Source organism: Cibotium barometz, chromosome 60 (genome assembly GCF_041138505.1).
Source record: "Cibotium barometz isolate CiBa-2024 chromosome 60, ASM4113850v1, whole genome shotgun sequence".
Taxonomy (NCBI): domain Eukaryota; kingdom Viridiplantae; phylum Streptophyta; class Polypodiopsida; order Cyatheales; family Cibotiaceae; genus Cibotium; species Cibotium barometz.
The window spans coordinates 35,816,486-35,835,777 of record NC_141105.1 but is presented as its reverse complement, the minus strand read 5'-3'; the positions used below and the strand labels follow the sequence as shown (position 1 = coordinate 35,835,777).

General features: G+C 38.9%; 1 protein-coding gene across 1 annotated transcript; it reads left to right on the top strand.

Moving 5' to 3' along the window:
* The first annotated feature begins 320 nt into the window (after positions 1-320).
* On the top strand, positions 321-2,733 carry LOC147605292 (uncharacterized). The gene is made up of 2 exons (XM_086794308.1): positions 321-1,123; positions 2,706-2,733. Exons 1-2 carry the CDS (start codon positions 321-323, stop codon positions 2,731-2,733), a joined length of 831 nt encoding a protein of 276 aa, XP_086650434.1.
* The last annotated feature ends 16,559 nt before the right edge of the window (positions 2,734-19,292 follow it).

Below are 19,292 nucleotides of genomic sequence, written 5' to 3'. Positions count from 1 at the left end.
GGTGGACTGTCCTGCTGAAATGTGCATTGAGCTTTCTAGGATGACAAATATGGAATCCCACAATGTTATGAAGAATGGTCCTTATCTTGAGCAACTTCAACAAGTAAGGGATCAATGGATAGCATTTGGGTCTCCACCAAAACCTCAACAAGGGCTTCCAAAGGGTAGTCCTCAACGAGTACCATGGGAGGTAATGATGTACAACCTTAGCTTGTCTTATTCAAGATGCATTTGGTGTTTTCTTTCTCATTTCATATTTTTATTTTTGATAGAGATTTCTAGAATACATTGGAGAAAAGTGTGCATCACGTGATTGTCATATGATAGTGAGCACACAAGAGATATTTGATGGTTGGATTACCATCATGAAGAGATACTCAAAGGGGGAGCTTTCATCTCAAGAGGATACCACCACAAAGAAGGGAAGGCAGCCTTCTCCCGCAACTTTTCGTTGCCTTATGGGTCTAAAGGATGGGGACATCCTCACATTACAAAAGGAAGTTAATGATGGACACATCGTCTTTCTTAGAAACAAATGGGACAAAGAGGATGTTGTTGACATGGAGACAAGGGCAAAGCAAATCAAGCAAGATAGGGTGCTCCATGAGGAGCTAGTTTCTCTCTTCAATGCCTCAACTCATGCTAGCAATAGTATGATGAAGAGTTGGGAAGATCTTGTTGCTGAATACGACATCACCAACGATGTATACACAAAGATTTTAGGTGTTTGCCGTGATTGGGTGTCAAAAAAGCTCACACGTGGGGCTGATGCAGGACCATTGCCAAATGGTGCAAAAGACATTGTGAACTTTCTTATTGTGAAGAAGCAAGATCCTCTTCATTCTTCTACTAGCTTACCTTGGCAAGTATATATTGTGGGGTGCAACCTTGAGGCATTCGATCTTATATACAATGTGTATAAAGATCCTATTACCATTGGTGTGGTTGTCCTAGAAGCGGCACATGGAGTTGGGGGCATGACATGGGATTCTATCATGTTTGGAAAGGTGGTCTTCACATTGTTAAAAATGACATGTGAGCCTAAACAATTCATTTTGTTGTCATTTCTCAACCGCAAAGAAATGGCAGCTATGGAGGAGGCCCTTGAGAATCTTTCATGCAAGTACCATATGCAAGTTGGAAGTGTTGACTTCCTACCAATGGCCAAGAGTCTTGCTTTTGGGGCCATGGATTCATTTGTTGTGTTGACACTTGTGACCATGGAGAAAAGCTTCATCAATCTAGATCGATATGTTGGAAATTCCAACAAGCCATGCATTTTGGATAATGAATCCATTGAAGCCATTGACAAAGAAGGAAAGGATGGAGAGCTTGAAGAAGAACAAACTATTGCAAAGGCCATATTTAGAAAGAAAAAGAAGGTCATCAAGGCTACAATCAAGGCATTCAATGATGCACATGAGGTTGTATGTGATATATTCTCATGTGGTGTTGCATTAACGCTCGCATTGGAACATCACATGAAGACTATTGCAGTGGTGTGCAATAGTCAAGAGCAAAGAGAGATTGAAGCGGCATGTTGGAGAGCCCATGAGAGCGCCAACCCACCTACAAGTGCTCAAGAGGTTCCTCCCATTGGTGCTCTAGCTCTTGACCTACCGCCGGAGGGTGTGGATGAATCAAGCCAAGACATAGCAAATATTATTATGAAAGAGAGGTTGAAGGCTACTTCAGGTGTTTGAACCTCTCTATCTCTAACTTTTGTCAATGAGAACACTATGGTGTAAGGTTGAACTTGTGTTTTGGAGGATGATTTCATGACATAACATTTCCTACATATTTTCTCATTTTGTGGTGCTATCTAAAGCAAGCCTTACAAGCCTATTTCTCTCAGTTTTGTGTTTATTGTTTAAGAGTCCTTATTTCTGGAAATATTTTCATCATATTGTACCTAAAATTGGTTGCAAAAAGTTTGTGCTTCTGTATTAAAATACAAGTATGAAGTACATGATAATGTTGGAAGAAATATTTTCTTGTATGGTATAGCTAGAATGCTTCAATCAATTGCTATTACATTACTTTGATCTAAATGTTGGTATTGGTTTTCTCTAAAGTTTTGTGTCCTTCAATATTTTGCCATGTGGTCAAATATATTAGAAGAAAATGTTTTGTGTCATACAACTACATTGAGTTTTTCAATTTCAATTGCAGTGCTTTGATTGAAACATTGGTATGACTTGTATTATCAAAGGTGTCAATGTGGTGTCTATTGATATTAGGCCACATGATCTAATATTTTTTTTCTTGAAATATGTTTTTCTAAGTATGCTCAACATGCATGTCCTACATGCACATCAATGTGGAATATTGTAGCATGTATGGAAAAATATTCTAAAATGTTCATTGCAACTATATACATTGTTGTATCTTAATTCAATAGTCATATAATATTACTTTTTGAGATTTTTTTGCCAGATGGTCAAAAATATATTTTGATGAAGTATCTACCATCCATGCATACTATTTGCATATTAAATTTAATGTCTTATACAATGTATATATGGAATAGTACAATAAACTTAGCCCTATTGAACTATATATAATGTTTTTATCTTAGCTTACTAGCTCTAAAATGAAAAAAAAATCTTGTAAGAGACTAGATGTCTATTTTGTTCTTAACCTTTGTGTTGTATGATAGAATGATTCAAATTTGACTAAGAATAGTCTATTTGCATATTTGGCAGATTTGAGCAGAGCAAGCAAAGTGAGTGATGTGGCCTTGGCGAAAAGTGCTACCAAACTATGTGTGATACTTGATCTCAATGGTCTTCTTTTACAACGTTGTTTTTCCACATCAAAGAGGTTCCAAAGTTTTCGAGTGGGCAAGCAATGGGTTGTTCTTCGACCAGGATGCATTGAGTTTCTTGAAGCTACATTTGCAAGATTCCAAGTGGGAGTTTGGTCTACAGCTTCACACAAAAATGTCATCGCAATAATCAGTTGCTTGGAGAGCTATGCAAAAAGGAGATATCCTTTTTTCATGATTTGGGGACAGGAGAAATGCCATACACATCCACTCAAGATCATCTATCGGCCAGACAAGATGGGGGTGGAAGCAATGTTCAAGCCCCTTCAGTATGTGTGGAACGAATATGGCAATGTTTGTGAACATAGCAATACTATTTTGATAGATGATAGTCCCTACAAGGGGTGTCCTAACCCTCTTGAGAACTGCATCTATCCAGAGACATTTGATGTTAACCAAGGAGACTCAATCTTGATTGAGGAACTTCTAACCTACTTGACTCGCTTAAGTGGATCCCATGATGCACGTGCAAAAATTTGATCGATATGGACTTGAGCCAGTTCAATATGGACATGAGTTGTACACACAATTCAAGGTTGTGATTGACACATGGCTTAAAGGAGATGATAATGCTATGTCATCTTCATCATCAGTACAACCCAAGAACATCAATCGTGGAGATGGAATATATATGAAACAATCTTCAATCACTTATTGCTTGAAGAGATCATCAATTGTACAAGGATCATCATCAAGAGTCTCAATTCATCCAACCCATCCATTGGGTGTCTCACAAGTATCGAGGTTAAAGCAGATTCCTTTGGTTTCTACTCTAAAGGATATGGAAGCAATGCAACTTGCTCATCAGCTAGGATATAAGGATGACTACATAAATGGTCGTGTAGCTAGACACTTCATAAAAAACCTTCAAAAATTGTACTTTCCACGAAAATGATGTGACACAAAAATAATACACTCTTTTCTACAACTTGTACCTTGGTGTTTATAAATGCGTTCAACATCAGAGAGACTAGCTCAAGATTTCCGGATTGTGATTTCATTGAAGAATTCATTGTATTATATACAAGCTCCTCAATGAAGAATGATATTCTAAATGTAATTTGATGGAGAAAATGTGTTTTTATGAAAAGGTATACTAATTGTGCTTTGATATTAAATGAATGCGTGCATGAATGCAAAATATACTAGAAAAGTTTAAATCTCAAATTAGTCTCGGTATTGTTGTTTTGAATTTTATTTTCAAGTATATTGTTGAAGTTATATTGGAAGAAGAAATTTCTTGTATGGTAGCTAGAATGCTTGAATCAATTCCAATTGCATTACTTTGATCCAAATATTTGTCTAAAGTGTTGGATCTTTTGATGTTTTACCACATGGTCAAATATATAGGAAGAATTTTTTTTGTATCATATAGCTACAATGCTTTTGCCAATTGCAATTGCACTGCTTTGATTGAAATATTGGTATGACATATTATCAAAGGTATCAAGTTGGTGTCTATTGATATTTGGCCACATGGTCGAATATTTTTCCTCTTAAAATATGTTTTTCTAAGTATGATCTACACATATGTCTTGTATGCATATTAATGTGGGAAGTGTTGTAGCATGTGTGTATGGAAATATATTCTAAAATGTTCATTGCAACTATATGCATTGTTGCTTCTTAATTCAATAGTCCTATAATATTGTCTTTTGTGATCTTTGGCCACATGGTCAAAAATATACTTTTATGAAGTATCTTGTGGTCATGTAGCTAGACACTTCATTAAAAAACTTTAGAATTTTACCTTCTGCAAAAATGATGTGACAAGGCAACAATACATTCATGTCTCTAACTTATACCTTGGTGTTTATAATTGGAGACTAGCTCAAGGTTTTTGGGTTGTGATTTCATAGAAGGCTTGATTGTTTTGTAAACAAGATCATCGTGGAAGAGTGATATTCTAACTATATTTTGATGGAGAGAACGGGCTTTGATGAAAAAATATACCAACTGTGCTTTGATATTAAATGACTGCAGTATGAATGCAAAGTATACTAGATATATTAAATCTCAAATTAGTCTCATTATTGTTGTTTTGATTTTTATTTTCAAGGGTAACGTAGATATCCTTTTTCCAACTTAGAAACATTCAGCACAAATATAGACAAAAAGAATATAGTGTGCTTTGATCTCAAATAATTCTAAGTAATATTTTTTGGGATTTTCTTTTCGAGACTATTAACCACACATACATATTCTTTCCAACTTACTAGAAAGAGCTAACCAGAATTATAACCATACTATTATATTGTATGGCGACTATGCATATGTAGTCAAAGGTCAAGGGTTGGAGAGAGAGAGAGAGAGAGAGAGAGAGAGAGAGAATGCATTGATGTCCAAGCATCATGTATTAATATAAAGTGAAGTAAAGAAGAAATTCCTTAGGAAAACACACATACTCTATAGTTTTCTAGTTATTTTTTCAACATTTAATTTGCTTTATTCTCATAGATAAGGTAAACTTTTAGGTTTGGCTATAAAAATACAAATATTTCTATACAAAATGCACAAAAAATAGGTCTATTTCTCAAAGTGGGACTTAGGAAATTCCCAAATTTCCCAATATGGTGTTCCTACATCATCGGTGGCTCAGAGGTGGTTTTACTCTGTTGGGGCAGGTTACATTGGGTTGTGGGGTTTCTCTCTCTCTCTCTCTCTCTCAGAAAAGATGATCCGACTCCACTTCCTTAGGAGCCTCCATGAAGTTTGCCGATGCCATTCCTTCTCCACTAGGTTTGCTTTAGCAGTCTCTTTGTATGCATAAACATATGCATAAAAGATATTTTTTTATATTAAAAGTGTGATTTTCATCATAAATGCTTTTTATGCATAAATGGATGCATAAAAGAAATTCTTTTATATTAAAAGAGTGATTTTCATCATAAATGATTTGTATGCATAAACATATGCATAAAAGATATTTTTTATATTAAAAGTGTGATTTTCATCATAAATGATTTTTATGCATAAATGGATGCATAAAAGAAATTCTTTTATATTAAAAGAGTGATTTTTATCATAAATGATTTGTATGCATAAACATATGCATAAAAGATATTTTTTATATTAAAAGTGTGATTTTCATCATAAATGATTTTTATGCATAAATGGATGCATAAAAGAAATTCTTTTATATTAAAAGAGTGATTTTTATCATAAATGATTTGTATGCATAAACATATGCATAAAAGATATTTTTTTATATTAAAAGTGTGATTTTCATCATAAATGATTTTTATGCATAAATGCATGCATAAAAGAAATTCTTTTATATTAAAAGAGTGATTTTTATCATAAATGATTTGTATGCATAAAAGATATTTTTTTATATTAAAAGTGTGATTTTCATCATAAATGATTTTTATGCATAAATGGATGCATAAAAGAAATTCTTTTATATTAAAAGAGTGATTTTATTATAAATGATTTGTATGCATAAACATATGCATAAAAGATATTTTTATATTAAAAGTGTGATTTTCATCATAAATGATTTTTATGCATAAATGGATGCATAAAAGAAATCCTTTCATATTAAAAGAGTGATTTTCATCATAAATGATTTTTATGATGATAAAAGTGTGACTTTCATCAGAATTAGATTTTATGCATAAATAGATGCATATAGAATGATTATATTTAAATAAGGGTTCTCTTAATCCTCTGTTTAATTTCTGCAAAAATTAGAAAAATGAATAAGTAGATAATCTGTGAGAAGAAATGCTACTGTTTTATATTCACTAAGATGATAATGAGAAAATTCAATTAAACTATCGAAGTCGGAGATCGAGATAAATGATTATTTTTTTCCTCATAAGAAATTCATGTTTTAGAAATCTATAAGCAAATATTCGTCAAACAAAATTTAGAAAAAGAGAAATTAAAATAGTACCTTTCGAGAAAGATAGTTTAGGAAGAACCTTTCCAGACCCAAACTCTGATTCAGACTATTGACCAAGACCTAATTCCTTCGTCAATTTCAATCAATGATGACGATGTGCCCAGTTCAGAAAAAATGTACTCAAATCTCCCATCGAATCTGAAACTAAGTTAAGACTTTTGATTTTGATCTGAGAATCAAGTTAACAGAATTCGAGGAATTTTGTTTGGAATTCAGACCTAGATCTAGAAGTATTGAGATACGGATTTAAGATTATTCCTGGTTTTCAAACAAAATCAAAACTGAAAACTTGCATAGAAACCCTGTTTTCTTAAAAAGGACTGTCTTACGCCAGAATGCTAGAGGGAGCATTTAGCATATATGTTTATCTAAGGGAAGTTCGGTTGTAACAGCTGTGTTCAAGGGACAACTCATGCGACAAAAAGGTGCCCAATTCTTGACCAGCCTGGGTATGGTAAAAAATGGTGTTCTTCCGGTATGATGGGCGAGGGCCGACGAAGCGGTCCCCTGAGTGAAGTTCCAAGACACCTAAGGAGGATCCTGGAGCAGGGATTTCATTAACGTCTTCACAATTTCGTGATCACGTTAACAAAACCTATTGTTAACATATTAAAACTTGTGATCACATTGTATATTCACATGACCTGAGCAATGACCTGCCGGAACCCACTAGTCCCGTAACACTTCCGGGAAAACTATCTTTCCCGGCGGGCCCGCCGGGATAGATAGTTTTCCCGGCGGGCCCACCGGGAAAGATAAAAACCCGACGGGCCCGCCGGGAAAAACAAGAAACACCGACGGGATACTATTCTGTATATAAACACTGCCCGACACCCATCGTACAACTTTTGGGGAGATAGTCCTTGTTTTGGGGGCGTGATATCTCTCCTCAAAGTACTTGTAGAGCTCTCGAGTTGCTAGAAGTGTCCTCTTGGGAAGAACGTCCTTATTTTAGGGGCTGTCGTCTTTCTTTGTAGGCACTCCTAAGGCTATTGAGCCACTCGTCCTTAGTTCTTTGAACTGGGGGTAGGGTGTGGTTCGTAGCTAATACTTGCGGAGATTTAGGGACAAATTTGGAGTCATTCAGCTTTGCATTTGAGCCACGTACGTAATCTACCTCATTCTGCTTTATGAATGGTTTGATGGAGCCAAGAGTCCTGCTTAGGGGCTTGTATTGGTTCTTGATACTTGATATAGTTTAGAGTAGACAAGGGTCTATTGTCCTATACTAGAGTATTGGGCAAGCATAGATCTTTGATTTTTTTTGTGAATGTTAGAGAAGGTCTATTGTCCTATACTAGAGTATTGGGCAAGCATAGATCTTTGATTGTGTAAAGTATCCTTAATTGGGTACAAAAGGCATCCTTCATTGGGGGTGCAATGTGCATGATAGTTTCGAAGTAGTTTTGTAGTAAGACCTTGCAAGATAGTTTGAAGTAGTTTTGTGTTATGTGATGATCTTTTGTATTTGTCAAGATAGTTTCGAAGTACTTTGTCTGCTAATGTATGTTTTGTTATACGTGAGTAATTTATTGTTTTTTCATTTGTGTATTCATTGTTATATGCTTGGTTGAATAGGTTATTTGTTGAGATGGAGGACAATGTTGGATCCAGTGATACCTCCAATAGAGTCCAAATTTCAAATAGCAGGAAAAAAAAGGCACCTGGGATAGAGTGGCAATATGCAATTAACGTTGGTGATCGATTCATAGATTGGGAGTGTAAGCTATGCCATGCAGTAAAATCAGGTGGGGCGCCTCGACTAAGAGAACACTTTTTAGGCGGACCGAAGAAAAAGTCATGTACCCACCCCTCTGCACCTATAGTGGCCAAACGCATAAGAGAAGAAATTCAAAAGAAAGATTCAAGAAAACATGACACTCCTACCGTTAATGTATCAAGGCAGCAAGAACACTGTTGTTCTAATCATCAAACTCCCGCTACATCGCCTACTTGTACCCCGAACGGCAATGTGCAACCAGAAAGTAATCTACCCAGTGCATCTTCTTGCAAACGAAACTTTGACATAGGAAATATACCCATGCGTCAAACTTCATTGCAAGAAAGCCTACGTCAAGGTCGACTCGATGATGCACAACTCGTCCTTGCTGAAGCGATTTACTTTTCTGGGAGTGCTATGATGATGGTGGACAGTGAGCATTGGAAGAGAGCATGGAAGAAAATTGGTGAGTTTGGACCAGGGTTTTCACCGCCTACGTACCATGCTATGCGAAATGATCTATTAGAGAAATGTTATGCGCAAGTAAAAGAACGTGTACAAAGAATAATTCTTAGCAATATAGAGCTTTCTGGATGTAGTATAGATGGTCTAATGTGCAAAGAAAACCATTAATTAATATAATGGTTATTTCACCTAGAGGTGAGACTTTCATCCGTGCCGTGGATTCAGCTGGTTCAATCAAAACTGGGGCTTACATTGCTCAAGTCATTAGCTCTTTGATAGAGGAAGTGGGTGCCAAAAATGTAGTCCAAGTCGTCATGGACAATGCAAAAAATTGTAAAAATGCATCCAAAATCCTACAGCGACAATATCCACATATTTTTCCGGTAGGCTGTAATACTCATAGTTTGAATCTTGTATTAAAAGATTGGTATAAATCTGATGATACCAAATGGTTTGTCTCAATCATCGACACTGCTCGCCAGCTTGTGAAATTCATGCTCAAGAGACAGAGAGTTTTAGATATGTTTCGACCTCGCATGTCAGTTATGTTAAAGCTTCCAGCGGAGACTAGGTTTTGCACTCACTTTTACACTTTTGAGTCTCTTCTAAGAAATAAAGATGCAGTTTGCGAAACATTTACATGCATGGCATTTCATGACTGGGAGAACACTCAACTTGAAAAAGTGAAAGAGAAAATCAAAGTCTTGAAGGGAGCGCTTACGAGAAGAAGTTGGTGGAACAGTGTGATGGATGCATACCATGTAATGATGCCTGTTATGTATGCTGTACGAAGTCTTGATCAAAGAGTGCCTATTCTCGGAAAAGCATGGATGCAATGGTGGACTGTCCAGCGGAGTTTGGAGTGTCCTGAGAAATTAGAGCATTCAGTGGTGGAAAAGCAATGGCGTGTACCATTCTCCAGTAGACAAAGAAAAGTTCTGTTGAAGTACTTTCATGCTAGATGGATTGGAGCGCATTCACCACTGCACAGTGCTGCTTACATGTTAGATCCTGAATATTGGAATATGGATTTGATGTCCAACGTTGAGGTGGTGCAAGATTTTTATAAAGTGGTAAACACTTTCTATAATAATGATGATGATCGTGTACAGTGCATACAGGAGATGACCTCATTTCGGTTGAAAGAGGGTTTATTTTCCAACTCCCTTGTTCAACAAATGGCTAAAGAGCAACCTGCATGAAAGTGGTGGATGATGAATGGTGGTGAGCATTATGCTTTATTGCGCAACCTTGCGATGAAGGTTCTAAGTCAGTGCTCTTCAAACTCAGGCTCAGAAAGAAACTGGAGCATGTACAAATATATTCACAGTACTATTCGCAATCGACTTCTTGCAGATCGAGCAGATAAACTTGTTTACATGTACTGCAATGAAAAGATCTTGCGAGACATTGAAAGCGAAGAGTATGAAGAAGATATGCCCAGATGGATGTACAATTGTGATGATGTAGTAGACGAGAACTTTGATGTTGGACGCACGTTGTGCACCACCCTTGAGATAGAAGACAATTTAGACATTGACTTAGATGAGCTTAATTTAGTAGACGAGAGAGTAAACGGCGAAAGAATTTTGGAGCAAGATACTGACATAGAGGAAGAAGTCACTTCATTAATTTAATAAAAAGTACTTGTACAAATGATCATATTTGGAGAAATTATCAATACAAAAGTAGGATTTGTTTTTCTTAGCTCTCATCTTGAAATAAATTACGAATTGCACTAGGAGTTGCATCTAAAGGTCCTGCTGGTTTATATTCGCTAGCCATGCCGAACACTGTATAAATACCTTGATTTATTGGGACATTGCACAATGCACATGTGGAAGTATTTTGCATTTGCCTCACTAAACATATTAAGTGGTAGTAGTGTCCACATGGTAGTATATACTGGCCGCTCCACCCATCGAATACTTTGTAACATACAGGACATTGGGGGGTGGAGGAACTTGTAGCCTCAGCAGAAACTCCCACAAGATCAGGATGTATCAAAAAATGAGAGATGTGGTTTCCTTGGCGCACATGAGCAATACGTGAAGAGATGCTCTGCACATCTTGGCTGATCTTTGTTAGCTGCTCTTGAATCCCTCTATTGGCCGGGGGAGGAGTTGACGCTTGAGTTAATCGGTCAGCTTCTTTCTCCTTCTCTGCTAGCTGTGCCCCTAAGCTTTCTTTGACCTGGTTTAACTCCAATCCAGTGCCCTCCACCATGAGAGCAAGTTCTTCCCTTGTGAATGTCACTGTCTCTTCACGTATGTCGTGGGTGTTGACAGTGGCCTCTCTGGAGGCGAAGTCCACTGGAGTTTCTAGGATAAATTGAGCATATAGCATCTTAGCAAAATAGAGTGGAGCATCGGCGTTATGGAGAGGACGACCGTACACCTCCAAGAAAATGCGCTCGGCATTAGTTTTGATATCATTGTGAGTGCAACGTGAAATCTTCCATCTTCCCTTCTTAATCTCGCCATCTGGACATGGCCATATTTCCTTTATCATCTCTGTGGTTACGCGTTTGTTTATGTCTTTCCATTGGGCATAAGTTGAATTTGTCCATTTCGACAACCTGCATGCTGTTCTTGTAGCTTTTTCGCGGGCTGTCAAGCCATGTGCAAGGGCCTTCATTCGCTCGTATGCCCTCTTGGCTAACTCCTGATGCTCGTTCGCTTGCGCCTCTGCCATATCTGCATGAACGTAAATGACTTTAGGATTTTAATGAACTGTAAAGATCAACGTAAGATAAATTTACCATTACTCTCAAAATCTTAAAGTTAAACACCACGAGAGGAGATATGTATTGCAAAGACTCGATGAGAAATATCCACTTGACTCCAAAAACACTTCTAACAATGCGTGTACATCAAATTTTGAAGAGAAAACATAAACTTAAACACCACAAGAGAAGAGAGATATTGCAAAGACTCAATGAGATAATTTTGAAACATTGGACACATCAAATTTTGAAGAGAGAAACAAAATGCCATTCCTGAAACTTAATCTCTTGATACTGTATCATTACAAAGTTGGGGTGAATGACACCGATAGCTCTACAAGAGGACGTTGTGCCCTCGTTGGGTTAGTATTTAGTGATCTAAAAAATTTAACTACTTGCAAAATTGATTTTCGCTCATCGCGATTAGGTAGAAACATCCAATTTTTGACTCTATGAATAATAGTATCCATGGTAACTTTGTCATGGAAACTATTATCCATCCACAACTCTTGCACTTTTTGCCAAAAGTCATATAAAGTTTGTAATAAATATCCCAAGGCAAAAACATCAGATGCAGGAGTGTATGCATCTGCCAAAAATGGATCATAAAGCTCTGGGGCTATCCACGCCCGTTTATTTCGCTCTCTGTCTGCGTAGGAGACTGCCTGTGCCACCTTCTCAGGGTTCTTGTCTACTTCAAATACAAAATTGAGAGACACCCGTTTTTTGGGCGCTCTCAGCAACAACCCCCAATCAATAATACCTATGCGTGGCTTTAGCTCTTTTGTAAAATCCAACACTACATTGAATGGATGTAGGTCGGTATGTACAATTCCTGCCATATGTGCAGCCGCTAGGCCTTCCACCAGGGCATGCATAATATGTGGCATGCTTATTACTAATTGTTTTATTTTCGAAAGTTCTAGATGACTTAACGGGATATTATCAGGCGGGGGTTGTCTCCATCCTCGATCCAAACGAAAAATTGCTCTGGTGCTCACTGAATCTGAAGGGAATCTTCAAAAGAGTATCACCAAGAGCGCCGCCATTATAGTACGGGAAAATAGTGATCCAAGGAGCCTCTTTTGTAAAGGCAATGCACCGGACAATCGATGGATGTAGCACTTGCATACCCTGCTCTGCCTGGAAGCTCTCGAACTTGGCGCTGCCTTCTCCTTTGTAGTGCTTTCCACAAAAAGTAATGTGCTCCGGTAAAAATGATATACCTTTAACTGTGTACTCTTTAACTGTGCCAAAAACACCAGAGCCTATTGTTCACCCTTCGAACAGAGCCTCGTGTGGGATGCCAATAAGATGTGTGCACATAGAATTGTAGATGGTACGATTAATGATACCTGTACCACTTGCATCTGCTTGGCTGGACGTTGCAGCGATGTCTTGGACAATGCGCACTCTTTTGGGGAGGGACTGTGCATCCAACGCCTTCATGCGCTTGCTCTTGGCTCTTTGCTCGCTCCATACAACGTCCCATAACTGTAGACGTTGCATATTGGCTTCAGGCGGTGCAGCATCTCTAAGATCACTGCATGCTACACGCATGCTCCCCAAAATGGTTCGTGTAATGTGTTGATGGTTGAAATCTGCTATCTTCTGTCTATCAAGCAACTCAGCGTTGCCTCCGCTTCGAAGCCGACGCTGTGCATTTTCCCATATTTGGTCTATTAGATCTCGCATGAGTATCTCAGACTCATTGATCTTTTTGATGACATCATCAGCACATTGTGACACTGTGATGACCTCTTCAATGCGAATTGCTCGCAGAACGATTTTACGCTCTTCGGGGGAAAGCATGTTGATCGTCTTCGTAAATCTAGCAAATATCACTAAACACAAAAAAACAGAATATCAAACATTACTGAAATCAACATCAAGCAAACGTGAGAGAACAGCAACAAGTATATCAATATCGGCAATGTTCAAACAAAAACGGAATATCAAATAATTTTAATAAACTCAACATCATCCAATGCATCATCAAAGGTGAGAGAACAGCAACAAGTGTATCATTACTTATCAATGATCAAACAAAAACAGAATATATCAAACAATATTACTAAACTCAAAATCATGCAATACATTATCGAACGTGAGACAACCGCAACAAGTGCATTATTACTTACGAAGTGTATACATTATCGAATGAGAGAGAGAGAGAGAGGGGGAGGAAGAGAGAGAGGTGTGACAGATAGAGAGAGGAAAAATTAAATGACATTTTTTATAGTTTTGTGAGTTCCTAAAGAGAGAAATAATGTTTTGTAATCCTAAAGCACTCCTCATCTACACACCTATCGTGATAGAGAGAGATGTGAAGTGTATCATGAGAGAGAGAGAGAGAGAGTTGTGAAGTGTATCATTGCGAGAGAGAGAGAGAGAGAGGAGAGGAAGAGAGAGTTGTGACAGATAGAGAGAAGAAACATTAGATGACATTTTTAATGTTTTTGTGAGTTCCTAAAGAGGAAAATAATATACTATTTTAATTTTTAAGTAAATAGAGGGAGAAAAAAAAATTATTAAGAATTATGTATATTTTAAGAGAAATAAAAAAAAATCATTATCTACACATCTATCGTGTTGTGAAGTGAATCATGAGAGAGATAGAGAAAGAGTTGTGAAGTGTATCATGAGAGAGAGAGAGGGGGGTAAGAAGAGAGAGATATTCATATTTTTTGAGTTACGAATCACGATATTATAAAATAAAACGTTTAGACAATATGATGTAAACTTTGATCCATGAAATACTCATGCCGCGTTAGCAACCAAGTATCGCCTGGATCAAACACAATAAAAACAATACAAGTCAAATCAAACAAATTTACGACATTTATTCGACCGCGTTAACGATCATATGCCGTAATATGCAAGCAAATTTACGACACTTTTTCGACCGCGTTAACGATCAAATGCCGCAATATGCAAAAAACAATTTATGCACTAGCGGACGACACCAACTTGCCGCGTTAACGACAAAATGCCGCCCGATTCTATGGGAATACAAATAGGATACGAACATACACTGGCCGCGTTACCGACCATATGTCCGCATTTGACAAAGGAAAGGGAAGGGAAGGTGACATCGCCATAACGATACTATGCTTGCCGTGTTACCAACTAGTACCGCTACGGCGTGCCATACTTACCATAGGACACAGACTAGCCGCGTTACCGACTAAGTGCCCCAGGGTAAGCACCATTCCGAAGAATGGCCTTACACACACCAGTCGTGTGGTGGGCCACCCACATCCTGCCGCGCATTGCGACAATGGGCGGCTGCCCGCACGAACTCACCCACACACACATCCCTCATGTGGCGGACCACCCACATCCTGTCGCACATTGCGACAGTGGGCGGCTGCCCGCACGAACACACCCACATACACACACACACACAAGTTTCATTACCTGTATATGCTGTCAGCAATGAACTCCCAAAGGGCCCCCCGGGCCCATATATATAGGAAATTGTACCCCGCCGAGCTACATGACGACCCCGCAGGGACCCGCCGGGTTTTGCTTTATCCCGGCGGGCCCGCCGGGTATAGCAAAAGCCCGGCGGGATTTTATCCGGTTACCAGGTCGCTTGCCACCGGCTTTTTTGAGAACATGTTAACATGTGAACATGTTAATAACATGTTAACACGTTATTAACAAAAAAAATTTTGTGATCACGTGAATATAAAATCAGAGTCCTGGAGGGTTCTGACCAGGCGATGCACGGGCTCGCGGTGCTTAGGACACCCATACATATGTCGAGGAAGATATATATATGTATGTTGATGAAATGATTAATCTGTTACTGGATCTCGTTACTGGCCACAGCTGGTCCCAACGGGGAGTCTAGAGTGGTACTATTTTTGTGAAACAAGGGATTGAATGGAAATTTTGAGTTATGAAATCTGTGACCATATCTGTTTTGTCAATGGATTATTATTTTTATATTAAAGTTTTAAAGAGGAATGTGTGCATATCTGTTTTCTAAAGCTAAAGTTAAGAAAGGCATTTCAATTATGGGTGGGTGACTACTTGTTTGGTTCTACCGATTCCAGTGGTAGGGTGGTGGCTAACCCATGGGTCGGATGGGGTTAGGGTGGAATCAGTGGAGTTTTATAATCAAACTTAAAAATCTTAAGATTACGCTAGGATTCGAGTAGGTAATTAATTCCGTGATAAATTTTTCAATTGAGTGGATCAACGGCTGTGCCTGATCTTGATTAGGAAAAAAGCGTTGAAATTCTCAGATGATCAATTTATATCAGTGATAGTTTCCTTCTATCTGGTTTATTCAGGTGAAGGATAGTTTAGAATTGATCTCGTTAGAGAAATTCGTTAAGAAAATTCAAAAAGGTGGAATCATCTCCTCTTTCCGGGCATGGAAAATTTTCCCGATTTCGGTTTTTGGAGTGACCACTAGCCTAGTCTCGTCCCGGACATTCGTGGTGGGTGAGGCCCCGAGTGAGAAACCCTGCCCCGCGCATGAGAGGGCTGTTTTCGCTGTCAGCGACGACTGCTTTCGCTGTCAGTACTACTACTGGGAGTCCGGTGCGCGGAGGCGGCAGATGGATCTCACAGTTGGTATCAGAGCAGAAATTGCCTAAATTTTTAATAGAAATCTGGGAAAGAAATGCTTTTCACTTGTTAATACTATGTGAATGAACTTCAAAAATTGAAAAATTATAAATTGAATTGGAAATTTATAGATGGACACCCCGAACCTATCTGGAATTCCTGGACTCTCTCAGAGTCAGGATATGATAGCTTTTGCATTTGATCACCTCATCAACTCTGCTACGACCCGAATGAGCAGAGTGAGACTCGCTCGCCATTTTGAGAGTCTTTACTTTCCTGATCCTCTTGAGCGACGTCGGTATATGTGGTTCTGTGGAGGACGGTGTATTAACATCAGTACCAGTCAGCGTCAGAGGCTCAAGCAAAATATTTCCTTGGCCATGATTCTGATAAGACTAGGGCTTGTTCAGCACGTTCTACTCTGTGATCATTCACCCAGGAACTTCAGAACTTCATGCCGATTTTTTAGACTTCTTAGTCGCTTTATCCCAAGAAATAGAATTAGAGAACCTCTTTGTGTAATGAATCGTGTGTACCATGGTATGTCTTCTTCATAGTTTCGCTTCTTTATATGATTATGACTGAGGCAGTGATTCTGGAGCCGAGCTGCTCTATGTACATATTGCAACTTTTATATAAATATAGAAATGTTTTCTGGAGAAAAAAATTCCCTATTGTATAAGTGATTGTTTACGGACGATCTGATAAAGAAAAATCTATTATCATACATATGTCATAGATCTCCAATAAGAGTCTTGTTTAAGAATTTGTTTTTCGAACCTCTTAAGTCTTAGGATCTCGTGGATTATATCAAAATAAAAATTTAATAATATATAAATTTTTGACAGAATCATGAGACGAGGAAACCGTGGCCGTCAGCCAGACCCTCTCTCTGAAGATGACGAGCTTGACCCTGATGTTCGCAAGGCTCTTCATAGGACTCAACCAGGACCCTTCAAAGGAGAAGGGGAGAACCTAGGCAAGGCTGTGGAGAAATGGGTGGAAGCCATGGAAGAATATTTTGACGTCACAAGCTACAATGAGCGGAGCAAAATGGCTCTTGCCAAGCTGAAAATAGTGGAAACAGCCCGGGTAGCATGGAGGAACCACTGTGACACCAACCGTCTTGATAGAAATACTTAGTCCTAGAACGACCTAAAAACCTATTTAAGAAAGAGATTTTGCCCCCCCCCCCCCCCCCCCCCCCCCGATTTTTGGAAATCAAAATGAACGAATTCTTAGAGCTAAAGCAGGAGAGCAAAACCATCGAGGAATATCACTAGGCCTTTGCTCTTCTACTCAAATATTCACCACCTCTAGATGAAGAACAACTCATGACCAGGTTCATTCGGGGAAGAACAACTCATGGCCAGGTTCATTCGGGGAATGAACGAACCCTTGGACACACTGGTCAAAAATGCCAAGCCAGTGTCCATGGCTGAAGCAGTAAGAATGGCAAAGGATTTTGACAAAGCCTTTGTAGTAAAGGTCCAACCAAAGCCTGCACCCTCTAACTTTAAAAGATTCCAAGCGCAGGGAAGTACTTGAAACTTTCCACCCCCGAAGAGGCAGCAAGGCCCGAATCAGAATCATGATGCAGGAAGATTCCGAAGTGAAGGAAAACCCTTCCCCCAGAATACTTTCTCAGGAGTCCCACCTCTTTCAAGAAATTAGAAGGATGAACTCAGAAGTGAAAACTGATGTTTTGGATGCCAAGGTTCTGGTCACCAACTGAAAGACTGCCCAACTCTTGGGATGTCACAAGGGGACAGGGAAGTCAAGGACCCCGAATTCAGAGACCAACCCCTTCATACAAGTCTAATCAAGGTCCGTCTTGCCCAAGCTAGGGTAACCCCAGAAGAACTCCAGCTCAGCCATCTGCCTCTGTCCAGAGTAACCTCAGAACTCCTTCCCAGAACTGGGGCAACCAAAGAGAAAGAGTTTCGCCTCAGACTGCATCAGCCAGAGCAGTCACAATTTCAAATGTAGTAGAAGAGGAAAGAGGACAGATCTTAGCTGCAATTGAAAACCAAGGACCTAACAGTCAGTTCTCAGTCATCCATACTCCAGCAGAATATCAAGGTAAGCCTTTTAAGCTTTTGATTGATTTAGGCAGTTCTCATTCATTCATTTCCCCTGGATGCTTGCATAAGCTAGTCTTAGAACAGAAATTAGGGAAACCTATGCAAGTTGAATTGGCCAGTGGGAAGATTCTTTTCACTCACCCCCTGAGACAGATCTTATCCAGTTCAATCTAGATGGTAATGTAGCCGACTGTCAGTTCAAAGTCTTACCTCTGGGAGTTTTTGACGGGATCCTTGGAATGGATTGGCTCCACAAAAATCAAACTGACATACACTGTCACAATGGAGCCATTTCCTTCCATGACCTTCACGGGAACAAAGTTTAAGGAACTGGAGTTTTTGGATCCCCAGACCTTCAATTAGTAAAAGCTTCTAGGTTGCTGAAAGGACTTAGAAAGAAGCAGCAAATTTATGTTGTCAAAATGAACCCAGTAGACTCAAAGCTTAAGGCTAAAGAACCAAAATGGTTAAATGAATTTGATGATCTATTCCCATCAGAGCTAACTGAAATGCCTCCAATCCGGGAAGTAGATCATGTGATTGAATTGACCCCCGAAGCTCAGCCACCAGTAGCCCTGTGCACATACAAAATGCCAGTTCTTGAAGCCATCAAACTCAAGGAATAGCTTAGACAGCTGTTAGAACAAGGGTTTGTAAGACCCAGTGTTTCACCTTGGGGTGCGCTAGTTCTCTTTTCAGAAAAAGAAAGATGGAACGCTTAGACTCTGTGTGGACTACAAAGGTCTAAATCAGCTGACAGTTAAGAATAAGTATCCTATCCCAAGAATTGATGAGCTTCTGGACAGGCTAAATGGAGCCCAGATATTCACAAAGATAGATCTCAAATTCGGGTATTACCAGATCAGGATTAATGATCAAGATATACCGAAAACAGCCATCAATACTCGCTATGGGCATTATGAATTTACTATCATGCCGTTCGGATTAACTAATGCCCAAGCTACATTCAATCGCCTAAT